Source organism: Dermacentor andersoni, chromosome 4 (assembly GCF_023375885.2).
Source record: "Dermacentor andersoni chromosome 4, qqDerAnde1_hic_scaffold, whole genome shotgun sequence".
Taxonomy (NCBI): domain Eukaryota; kingdom Metazoa; phylum Arthropoda; class Arachnida; order Ixodida; family Ixodidae; genus Dermacentor; species Dermacentor andersoni.
Genome location: NC_092817.1, coordinates 20,463,652 through 20,476,304, shown reverse-complemented (window position 1 = coordinate 20,476,304; position 12,653 = coordinate 20,463,652). Strand labels below are relative to the sequence as shown.

Sequence of the window (12,653 nt, the reverse complement as noted above, 5' to 3'; positions counted from 1 at the left end):
CATATTCGAAACACAGAGTACACCTTATATATCCAAGTTGTGCCGTCAATAGTGGCACGAATGTAAATTACCCTTGTGCTTGATACCCTTTACCTCATTGTTTCTACTCGATTTAAAACATTAGCTAAATGCCATCCTTTCTTCGCGTGTAAGCGCACGTGCACAAGGCTCAAAGTTCATCCATCATGTATTTCGTTCAATCTCGTTCACACATTGGCACCAGAATGGTGACTATGCCTGATAACGTGACGTAAAGAATGAGGTGCCACGCGTTTTCGTTGAGGAGTGTCGGCTGATGGATGCGCTTTGTAGACTGAAAGCAAAGCCAAAGCGTCTGTCGTTTGCACCTTCCTGCTGTCCAGGTCTGGGACTGGGCCCCATCGAATGGCGGAGCCAGATGCTTATCAAGAAGTGCTTCAAGAAGGACCGCATCCTCGCCTTAGGCGTGGCTTCCCTGGGCGTCACATTCGCTGGCATCGTGTTCCCGTGGCTTGTGCAGCACCTGTTGCGCGAGTACACCACGGCCGGCGCCTGCCTTCTGTTGGGCGCCGTCACCCTGAACGGCTGCATCGGAACACTGCTTCAAAAGCTGTCCGCGCCGCGGAGTGCCACTTCCGGCGGACGCGGAGTGCTTCCCTCGGTGGCAGCCGTCGAGAACGGCAATGTAGAGATGCGGGTCGTGCGAAAGCGCTACAGCGTGACGATCGACGAGAATCCACAGCAGGCCAGCTCGGGTCCCAGGCTTAGCAGCAAACGGGACCGCGGATCTGCCCCCGAAGGCCTCGACCGCGCTGCCGGTGGTGTGAATTCGTACCAGAAGCTCAGAGCTGTCAGCAGCAGCAACATTCCTGCGGAGAAGGTCGACCAACAGCCGGCGGGCTCGATCAGGGACGGCTTCGGCCTGTACCAGCTCGCCGGCGGAGGTGCGCTTTCGCAGGACTCCATCTACGAGGACTGCCAGTCGGACTTCGACCCTTGCGAACTGGAGGGCCTTCCCACGTTCAAGCGACGCAGACTGCTAACGGAGGGTTCGGAGACGTACCTCTCCTGTTATTCCGTCCTGGATCCCACGTTATACGATGTAGTCGAGACGAAAGACACCGGTGAAGTTACCATCCACAGGCGGTCGGTTTCGTCGGAGAGCATCGTGATCGTTCCTGTGCAGGCCAAATTTCACGGACCGCTGAAAGAACGACTGCGCGTGTTCTTCCAACCAGCCTCGGTGCTTCTGAAAAACGGCATGTTTTACATCTGCGGCCTTAGTTTCGTGATATTGTACGTCATCAACGTCGTCTACAACAGCACAGTGCTGGACTTCGCCGTGGACAAAGGAGTGAGCCCCGATTCTGCCGTGTCCCTGATCAGCGTCTTCTCTGTGGCCGACCTCGTCGCCCGGCTCGCAACTTCAGCGGTCATGAACCGCGAACTGGGCTCCAAGAAGATTCTCATGATCTGGGTTCAGGCCTCCAGCGGGGTCCTCATGCTGGCCGCGCCCTACCTGGTTGGCTACACGGCCGCGCTGGTCGCGGCACTCTTGCTGGGCGCCAACCTGGGATCTCTGTACGTGTTATACATCATTTTATTCGAGGACTACATCGGACTGCATCTCATTTCGTGGGCCTTCGGAATCTACGGCATCGCTGTGGCTTTGTTGGCCCTGCTGATGGTAGCAGTCATAAGTGAGTATCTGTATGCAGTTCGCACTGCATACAGTTCGTCACCACTGTACGGCGCATGGGAGCCGACCCCGGGGGGGGGGGGGGGGGGGGGGCAGTCTGCGGGGCCTGAGACCCCTCCGAAGTTTTACGGGGGGGGGGGGGGGGGGGAGGTGAGGGCAGAGCTCCCAGCCAGCGATGCCGAAACCTATCCCCCTCCCCTAAAGGTGCCATTACCAGAGTTCTGTTACCCTCATCATTTGAGGTTTCTTTTTATTGCCTCTACCTTTTAGATTTTTATTGTAGCTAAATGCTCACTACGCCATTGTTGGCGCGGACGTGCATGGCTTTTAATTCATAGTTTCGCCTTATTTCTGCAAATCTTGACGATAGGAGGACAAGCGCATTAGAAGCAAGCACCAACGGCGGCTACCTTAATCGTATTTTTTCACTTCAACATTTCTTTTTCGTTTTCACTGTGAACACCATGTAGAGATACAATATGTTTAAATATATAGAGAGGACAAGGTTTATTATATTTTTTAAAGATTTTAAACAGAAGGAGGTTCGCACTTAACAATTATCTCTAATGGTATGGATACCCTATGCTTAGAGAAAATGTTGCTGTATGTCCACCTCGCTTTAAATTGCTTTGCGTGCTTTTTTGACGCTGAAAAAAAAACCTGCAGCCTCCAGTGAACCCTTCGGCAGTGTCTTTTATCAACGGCGTGTGAAATGCACGTTAATTATGTGTATCTCAGTATCGCGTCTCTTTCCAGTAAGCAATGCTAACGACGCATGAAAACAAGAAATAAAAACCTCTTCTAATATTTTACAACATTTATTAGCGATATAAACATCGGCAATTGCATGCAGAGATAACAAATTACGTAATTCACTCAGTAACAAAATGAGGCCAAGCGGGACTCACTCGAAAGCAGAATCAATAGCAGTCACACGCAGCAGCGCTCATACTCGGACTCACAGAAGAAAAGGAAAAGGTGAGGGCCTGCAGTTTCGCCGGAAAGGCTAAGTAGTATTAGTGATAGCGAAGTATAAGACAATTATACGAAGTAGGATTCTTACCGTATAAATTCGTGTAAGAGACACCCCCGTTGAACGGCCGCACCTCCAACTTGACAGCCAAAATTTTTTTAATCCAACGCAATCGCGCTGAACAGCGCGATCGAAATCAACGTTACAACTGGTATACATACATACATACATACATACATATATATATATATATACACGCGCACACACACACTCACTCCCATGGTTAGTTCTAGTAGATATACATAAATACCCCTGGAAATGGATGGGGGGAAACGGCGCCGCGGTAGCTCAACTGGTGAGAGCATCGCACGCGTAATGCGAAGACATTTGTTCGTACATCTGTGTAGTAACTGCGCTGGACGTTTCCTCAGTGTGTCACTTTAAACAAATTTTTTTTCGTGCTACAAAGGACCCTCTTTGAGCGCAAATGTTCAGTTGACCGAGCAGCCATCTTGAAGGTCAAAGTGCCGCCTCAGTGGCGCTTGCTAGAACGTCCACAGCCATGCGTCCCCTGTAGCTGCACCCTTTTACCTCGCACGCATTTGTAGCCTGTGCCATTCTGCTCTGCCTCGCTCTCAGCCTCGCTAATGAAAAGCTTGCAACTTATGCGCTTACATGTAAAACTTTGTTTTTATTTTTCCCCACGTTGACTTCGATTTTGGTGGAAAGTTGTGAACGTAAGCGCAGGATACTTGTTGCGCTTTAGTACCACGTGACTGTTCTATGCTCGCGCCTTGAATGTCCTAATATGCGATACTGTTCATTTTAGTTTACGAGACTGCAGGTCTTTTTATCTCTTGATACATTTTTTTTTTCCGCTCCATGGTCTTGTCCTCTTAGTTGACGGCTCTCTTTCCCTATCTTTAAATTTGGTATAGGCAACTCGTTGTTAGAAAATTGATTATGTTCTTGCACTACTTTGACTAAACAGCTTACAATTAACAGCAGCAATAACGTGTGCTTTGTGTACACTTATGACATTCATACGTGCGATTGTGGGCATTGACAACTGCGAGTGCGTGTTCGGTAAATTGGTCTTTTTTCGATTTTGTCTCCGATCCACAGCGAATTATCTTCTATATCTCTGCAGTTCTTGAAACGCAGTTAAACTTTCAGACACCCCTGGGTCGTGACGGCCGAGCTAATGGAGCCACCTCGGTTATTCATCAACCACCCATACTCGCTTCGAAGCCATTACGCTGTTATGAGCTCGTTTCAACCCTGCATAATAATAATAATAATACCAATAATAATAATAATAATAATAATAATAATAATAATAATAATAATAATAAGTCACGAAAACTACAGAAGGCTCGTGTAAGGACGCGTTAAGAGGAAGCTTTAGCTCGGGGCCAACTCTGACGCCGCCTATCCAAATACATGTAAAACGCATAAGTGCTTTTATGAGACAACCGATTTCAATAACATATGTCGCATTTGAGAGAGAAAGTGAAGCTCTAGTGACTGTAGGAAGCAAAATTTCGATTTAGGCCCTTTAGTTTTCTTTTTGTACAAAAATTGCCAGAAATCAGTAAGCTAGAAAAAAACAAGGACCACGATGTTTACGAATTCGTAACTTTGCACCACGAACAGAAATCTCAGTTCTGTAAACTGCACATCTTAGAGCGTTTAAAGCAGACAAATCTGATATATTAATTTACAACGTACGTAAATGCCCTACAATGTTTACAAGGGTTTTGCAAAAGTGCTACTCAAATATTAATGGTATTTCGCAAAATGGTGTAGAATACGTAAGTTTTGTCTGCTGTATGTGCATTATTACGAGGAAATAAAGCATTGTGATGTCATTTTTCATTGCTGAGTTACAAAGTTGTAAAGTTGACAATTTAGTTTTCTGGAATCTTGCGATTTTCAAGCATCTTTATTAAAATGTTGACGTCTTAGACATATGCTTCCTATAGTCACCAGATTCTAACTTTTCTTTAAAATGGGACAAATCTCATCAAATGTAGTGCAGTGGTTGCCAGTAAAAACTCTTTCTCCATTGACATGTATTCCTATAGTAAGTAGCCCCCGAGCTGAAGCTTGCGAAACCACTTGTTGTCTAAAGTAACATTTATCTAGTGCACACATCCAAATATGCATTTAGCGGCACACACGCTTTTAGCCAACATGGGTGAACAGGAAATTGAAGTTTCAAACAGCACGAAACATTTGTCGGTCTCATAATTCAACGCGGCGTATATCTGAGGTGGTACATTTTGAATTAATACGTCTAACTGAGCTGTTTCGTTTCCTAAGAATGCTGTCAGAATATTTTAGTAGCACGAAACACCCGGAAAAATAAAACTCAACATTTATGAAAAGAGCCCCTAAATTTATTCCTTCTTTTATCCCCGTAATATGCTCTCCTTCTCCTTAAACAATTCGTTCGCAGGTTATTGTCGCGACATTCTCATGTCGTACGACACCTTCTTTCAAGTTATGGGTCTCCTCTGCCTGCTGAACGTCTTCTTCTGGGCGTTTGCCGAACCATTCTTCAAGAAACAGAGAATAAGCGCACGGAAGGCCCAAGAAAACAACCGTCCACAATAACATCGTCATCAAGGCATATTATGCAGCAACTTCATTTACTCTCCATCAAGCAGCGGCATGGCACATGGTTCCACGGTAAGCAGATTTTGTTCCTTCTTGAAGAACATAAACATAATTAATGTGATCGTGCACAATAATGTATTACTATCAACACATACAACGGTAAGTTTACGCTGGCACAATTTTCTGGTTTCAATAAGCATTACTTACTACATGAAAAGTACGCATAAGTAATTATAGAGCGCATCAACCAGTCGTATATTCAGATCACGAGTGTTTTTTTGCTCGTTGTTCCTCTTGTTCGCACCACATTAATACATGACTAGGAATTGCGGAGCGGCGCTACAGGTAAGATCGTACGAGTTGCTGTCATTGGCCGACAATACCACAGAACTTACTGCTTCCGTGAAGGGCGCGTAAGTGCAGTCACGTGGCTCGTACACGCACTGCGAGGGAGAAACAGTTTCGGGGACGTCGCTGCTACTCTCAGTGTTTGGCGCGTCACTTTCAGCGCACGCGTACCGCTGCAGTTCAGTTTCAATAAAAGGAACAATCTGGTCGCAGTTTTCGGAAGGGAATACAGGGTCCACAGTTGCACCAGCCGCGTCTTCGCATCCTGCCTCCGAGCAAAATGAAAGGTGTTCGCGCAGGCACACATCGCTGATATCGGTGCAGTATCCTCTTGTATCGCGGCTTGTGTCCATCCCTGAGACATTTTGCATTGCGAAGGTATTGCAGGTAGCGCCACGCTGCAATACGTAGCCCGCTGGCGACACGTAGCTGGTATCGTACTGAACACGTTCAGAATTCCCAGAGTGCTGAGTGGGCATGACGTTACCGCTGACCGCTCGGAGAGAGCCGTACTCATCATCAGGGTGGCTAGTGTCACTTATAAACGGCGTCTGCCGCAAAGCCGTGGGTGAATACGCTGAAGCCATTGAAGCGTAAGCTTCCGATGACTCACTCCGAGGCGGCGTCGAGATTGGCTTTTGCTTCCTGTGCTTGCCGGGAACTCTGTAGCGGGAGGCGTCGTGGCACTTGTGCAACTGCCTCTGGACGTACCGCTTCAAGCTGATTTTGGCTTTCGACTTCACAGGTCTGTCCAGCGCAGCCCGGACGCATTCAGTGGCACGAAGCACAAACGCAAGCAGATCCTCGTCCGACGTTGTAGAGCTATGTTCGCCAACGGTCTCTTCCATCGAAATCCGTACGTGGAGTTGGCCGAAAGAAACGACGTCCAAACCCAGAGCTTCGAGTTCTTTCCGAGACCTCTACAGACTTCCAAGTTCGCTACAGAAAAAGCTCCGCCACAGAAAGAATTCCGCCAGCCCGTTGCGCTCACGGTCTTTACCCTGCGCACTCCACAGATCAACTGAATGAGCCTTTGCGCAAACACCCCCGTTCTTACCCACAGGCCATGGCGATAACAATGTTTGTACTATAACTTGTACAGCCATTCGTAATGTCGGGTTCCGATTGGCGAACGTACGTTTTCTCTCCAGCCAGCGTGGCGTCACCTAAGAGGACGGAGGTGCGTCATGCTGCGCGAGGCTTCGCGGGCGCTTGCTGGCTTTTCATTTCGCACGTAAAGCCCTCTTGGCCTTTGTTGTCGCACTGCAGAGGAGGTCGGTCACAGGTACTCATTCTCTCCGATAAAGGCCGCGATGGAAACATCGTCGGTGACTTCAAAGCATGCCATGCTACTTAAACGACTTCTTTCCGTCCCAGCCACTAAAAGCACACTGACGACTTGTTACCGCGCGTACAGAGGCGATATAAGCGACAGCTGAGAATTTAGATGTCTGTAATTAAGTGGAGCGTATGCAGAATTTTGTTCGCGAACGTCAATCGTACCGCCTTTACAAGCATTTACGAGTGCAGACAGATGACGACGACATCGATATGTAATTTTCGCTCTTCCTCTTTTCTTTTTGTAGCATAGCCCTCGCTTAATATATCAAGCAAGTACTGAGCGCGTTGAAACTTTCCTACAGCGAGAGGCGCTATACATTTGCGTGACACAGTGGCTGTCATAGCCCAGAATTTAGGCGTTGTAACTAGCGCTGAACAGACTAACGATACAGGCATTTATCAGACTAAGATGGAGAGAGGACCCAATGTTGTATGTGCTTTAAGAAATGTATTCAAGTCTAACATTGTGTCGCGTATCCAATTCACTCTCCTCTCGCGCCTTCAGAGTGCTAATTACAATATCTCGATCCCGGAATAGGCGCCAACTAGCCCAGCTTTCTTCTTTACATAGATGCACAATCAACAGCGTAGTATATGTTTCCACTGGAAGCATGCTTCATGACACAACGAAGCAATCACTGTTTCGTGGTGCACGGTCCGGCGGCTTAATTACCCGCAACGACAACAGCAGGGTGCGGCTTCCAGTGTGCAGTGTGTCACCTTCGTGTTATATGTAACTCCGTATTCGAGAACCTTCCTCCGTTCAACACTCCACCTCGACTGGAGACAGCTGATAGCAGCGCCGCCCCTTGAAAGAAGTGACCGCTGTGCTTCAATGACAGTCCATGGAAATTCTTGAGAAGCGTAGCGTCTACTTTAGCCGAGGAATGGCGCTATGCTCAACTCGGTGGAGCGTACGAAGAGCTTTCAGTGAAGGATCGTCTGAGAATGAGACCCTCACTTTTTCCGTGACCTGGCTCTTTCAGAGCAAATGGCGAAAATGTAATTTTATTTCGATATTTTCGTACTGGTGTGAATGGGGACATTTCGATAGAAACACTAGCTGTGCTTCCCACAGACCAGGGAGAGGAAATTACATATAACCAGAACTTGCACTAAGAACTTAACCAATGCATAGTCAGACAGGCATTCACGTAGCGATGTCTGCTGGTATAAAGCGCACCTGTCGCACCATCTTGCTCCTCTGTTTTCTAATGCTTGCGCCGACTGCTCAATTTCTCGATACGAGAAACTCTAACATAAAGTGCACATGGTGGGAAACAGCGACAACGCAAAGATAACTGAACGACGGCAGTGAGAAGTGGAAGCGAGCGCCAGCGAAAATTCCTTCTCAAGGCAAACTGCGCGAGTGACATAAGCGGCGTTACTATCTGACTACCCAACTGAAACAGCATGAAAGCTCGTGGCCTCGTGTGACAGCACCGGAATTCCGGTGTCACTTCGCTCGCCCAGTACGAGCAACTTTACCCGTGTCACAGAGGCCATGCAGCGCGATGAAAGTTACACGTATATAGCGCTGACGTTATCGCTCCTTCGCGCAAGAATGTATAATGGCGAGTTTCGTATGTTCCTTGCCACTGAAAGAATGTATCAGTCAGAAAACTCGACCAAGCACTTCCGTATGACGGTGGGCATCTTCTAACGTCATCTGCCAACCGTTGCCGAGATGAGACTATAGGACACGGATATATACAGGCTTCCAAGGAACATATAGTACAATGGTACTCTGTTGACTACAGCAAACCCTCTCTCACTTGACTAACTGAAGCGAGCTCTATAGCTTCTGCAACGCCGCATGGGTTTCGCAAGACAATTGGCGCAGCACAAGAAACGAGCATCAGCTGTCTTCGTTGCACAAACTCACGGGACAATGTGTTCAGTGTGTGCGCCGAAGTCAGGAAACTGGAGTCGTCATATACAATGCGGAATATTTGTGTAACACTTCGGTCACGCCGGCATGTCAAAGCGCCAGTGCCTATAAAAGCAGCAATAAAGAGGACGCCTCGGGGTTAGTTACAACCTTGGAGGAAGGAAAAAAACTGAGGAGAGGCTCAACCCCTCCGCGTGCGAGGAAAGAAGTGTGGAGAAAGTGACGTAGCAGTTTCTCCTTTTAATTTTTTTTCTTTTGTTGTATCGGCCATGTCCTCGGGCCACAATGGCGGCTTTGTTATGGCTGTGCGCGCTCACCCGTGTTGCTCCGTAGGTTTCGTACCGTGACAAAGGCGTCGTGTAGGCAGGTTCGCGTTAGTCTCCGTGTTTTGTTGAGTTGTGCTATCTGGGCCGTGCTCTCCCGGATGTTGCTGTGGCCAGGTGGGACAAGAGGAACTATAACTCGTGAAATGAACGCGCATGCAACGCTGTACGCAATGGACCGCGTCACGGCAATGGCAACGGACGAAGCAATATCCGCGGGAAATTTTGCTCTCTTCGGCGGAATCAAGCGAACGTGCCATCGCAGGCCGAAACCGATGCGTTTCAGAATATGTACATGAACGCCTTGCAGATCAGTGATTCCTGCTTTTGACAGCGCAGGGTGCATTTGCGGCACGTAGAACGTACGTTATTCATGAATGCATAATCCTGGTTTTAGAACTTCGTGTTCAGTATTAACTTGTTTTTGTGCATATTAAAACACATGTTGGTCAACTATTACTTTTTTCTCGCAGTACTCACGACAGCACGAACTCTTTTAAGCACAGCACGTTCGAGGCTCATATACACACCTGCACAGGTGTACCCCAATACTCGTGCTGATAGAGCTTTACGCAGAATGTGTGCATTTAGCTGCCTTCAGCGCCAGCCAGTCGACGCTTTATCCGGGAAGATGGGAAAGAAGCGGCTGCTTTGATTTATTAAGGAACGAATCCTCCCTACCTTAGGCGTATCTTATCTGTGCGCGCAAGAACCGCAGGGAAGTGAAGGTAAGCGGATACGCTGCAAGAGTGAGCAAAGCTCCACAGAACGTACGCTGCTGTTCCATGGCCGCACGTAGGCCTGGGCTACGCGCGTACTGTTCTGCACCGTGCGCCCGTTATCACAAAGCTTTGGTTCCGTGAAGCTTCACTTACCGTGGGACGAAGGCACCTCAGGCCACAGCCAATGTGTCTAAACGCGGAGTCAGAAATGACGTTCTGCCTCCTCGCCGGCGCGCTGTGCTGGTGATGGGCGCCCACCTGAAATTTATACACTAAAGCACGAGGATTCTTCATGCCACAGCGAGAATACGCGTTTGTGTTCATTAACTCCAGATGAATCGGAAATGGGTCAGTGTGTCGTACGTGTCTCCGGTGCACTCTTGCAATGGAGTGAGAGAGAATGCGTACAATTTTTTTTTTTCAAGAGAAGCTTTCTTTGCCTCTTCCTTCGACTTTCCCACTGCTGCTGCTTTTGCTACTGCTGTCTGGCGCACTGCATCGGGGGTGGTTCAGAGCGTGTGCATACATGACATGAGCGAGTTAGAGAGGAAAGGCGACGCGAGAAACTCGTTTCGACCCTACCGCGTCGAGTGTGCACAATGTCCTATGGAGCTCCCTGGACGTCGCCACATTAGGCTCTTGACAGGTGTAATTATACGTGACCCCCTCAAAGTCATTGCAGAAACTGCAGCGCTTCCCTTTCTACTTATGTGCAAGTCCAGAGAGTACGTAGTTAGAACTGTAGAGAGGAGTGGGGAAAAGAGGCAGTTCCCTTACAAGGCGGGGGGGGGGAGGTGACGTGAGAAGGCAAGGAAACCCTACTATATACTATATACGACAGCGGTTGCCGCGAAACTGGATAAGCGTAAGTTCAAGGTATGGTACAATACGTTAGGGATATTTCTGAAAAATAAACACCATGCAAATATGTCAAGCGGACAAATTACGCAGGGCGTGCAGAGGCAGAGCCGCATTAATTAAAGCGCACCGCAAGGTCCAGGCCACACTACAGAAGCGGTCGACCGTCAAATGAACACTTCTCTGCCCGCCGCGATAGCTTTGCTGCTATGGCATTGGTAGAGGTCGCAGATTTGATCCCGACTGCGGCAGCCGCATTTCAACACGGGCGACATAGAAAACGCACGTGCACTTAGATTTTGGGACACGTTAAGGAACATCGCAGTGTCAAAATTAATCCGGAGTCCGCCACTACGGCGTGCCTCATAATCCGATTGTGGTTGTGGCACACACAGCCCCATAATCCAATTCAAGTTTAATACTTCTGCCACGACGCGATGTGCCATGTGAGGTAATGACAATGCTTAACCCTCTCAGAGATGAAATATGGCGCACAACAACGCATCAAGCAAACACCTCTACCTGTGTATTCTGTGTGCTAGGCAGACAAACAGCAGCGGTGCAGGCAAGGTAACGTTTAACGTCAACTCACCATTCTCGCGTTAGAGCAAACGTTGAAGAAATTAAGCTTTTGCCGTCAGCATCACGGTTAATTATCGTCAATCAAAGCAACCAGCACAGAAAGCTTCGCTTACGTCGATACCCACAGTGCGTGGGATCTGCACGATTTTTTTCGTATCCGTCTAGCTCACAAGTCCATCTGAGAGCTCCAGAAGTCCCAGCAGAGCAAAGCAAGTAGAAGAGAGCGATAAAGGTGATATTTTCTTACAGAACACGCAAGAACTGGGCAGCGACAGGCACCTGCGGTGGACGAGAACAGTTCAGTTGGTTGGGCTGATAAAGCATGTTTATTTTCGTAAAAGCCGGTAAAAGTAGAAGATTCGACCTCACGGCCCAATTTGCAAAGTTGATTATGAACTTCTGTCAACATGACTTCGATAACGGTAATGCGATGAGACATCGCGATTACATCCTTTGGTTTAGGATTGCTGTGGAGCGCGCGCGTCCGAGGAGCCCGGTTGCGCGAAGCGCGGCGTCGTTCCGTGAGAAATGTAAACAAGAGAGGAGAACTGGCCCTACATGATAGCGGAGCAACGCCTACTTCCGGCTTCACTTTCACAAAGAGTGACGTCAGGGCCCCTCAGTTTTTTCCTACCTCCATGATTACAACAGTCTCGAACACGAACTCTTGTAAGCGTGTGGCTTTTCTTGTAGCCTCTTACCAGGCTACTCTCTCTCTATCCTTTTTTATTTATTCTTTACTTTTTTTTTTCTTATTTGATGCTTCGTTTCTATGGGTGCGTTGTCTGCACGCGCCCGGCTTGGCGGGTGAGACTCTAACGGCTGCAAAGTCGTCTCCTCTTATGTTGCGATATTCTGGGAACCTGTCAACACAGCTCAATAAAGCGTTTTTTCACAACTTAAAAACAAATAAATGAAGAAATAAAAGCTGCCTGTATCAAACACAACGGCGAAACAGGATAATCAACTCCATAGTTCGCCAAGTTGTAGTGTCTTGTAAGCTCACGGCAATAGCAAACATGCTTGTTCGAGCTTAGCGAGACGCAGGGCCGCGTCAGCCGTCGCCTCGCGTGATTTAACTCTGCTTCCAAATGGCACCGAGCGGTGCGCCGCAAGAAAAGCCCCAGTCAACAAAGACAGGCTTACTTGCTTCCGGCGACACCCAATACCGAACAAACGCCCGGTTTAGGGCGGCACGGCATGCAAAGAGGTTCGCGCGCCAAGGTCGGAAGTATATAAAAGGCGCCGCTAGCACGTGGCTGCGGGAGGATGGCTCCCCGCGACAAGCCGCTAAGGGAGAAGCGTTCCCGCGGCT

The 12,653-nt window shown here is 48.3% G+C and overlaps 1 protein-coding gene across 1 annotated transcript in view; it reads left to right on the top strand.

Annotated features, from left to right (window-relative positions):
* Nucleotides 1-12,653, top strand: part of LOC126535842 (uncharacterized) — a 54,052-nt gene that overhangs the window by 34,196 nt on the left and 7,203 nt on the right. The window contains exons 4-5 of the mRNA XM_055073467.2: nt 363-1,679; nt 5,113-5,345. Coding sequence (XP_054929442.1) covers nt 363-1,679; nt 5,113-5,270 — 1,475 coding nt within the window. The 3' untranslated portion in view covers nt 5,271-5,345. The remainder of the gene's footprint in view (nt 1-362; nt 1,680-5,112; nt 5,346-12,653) is intronic.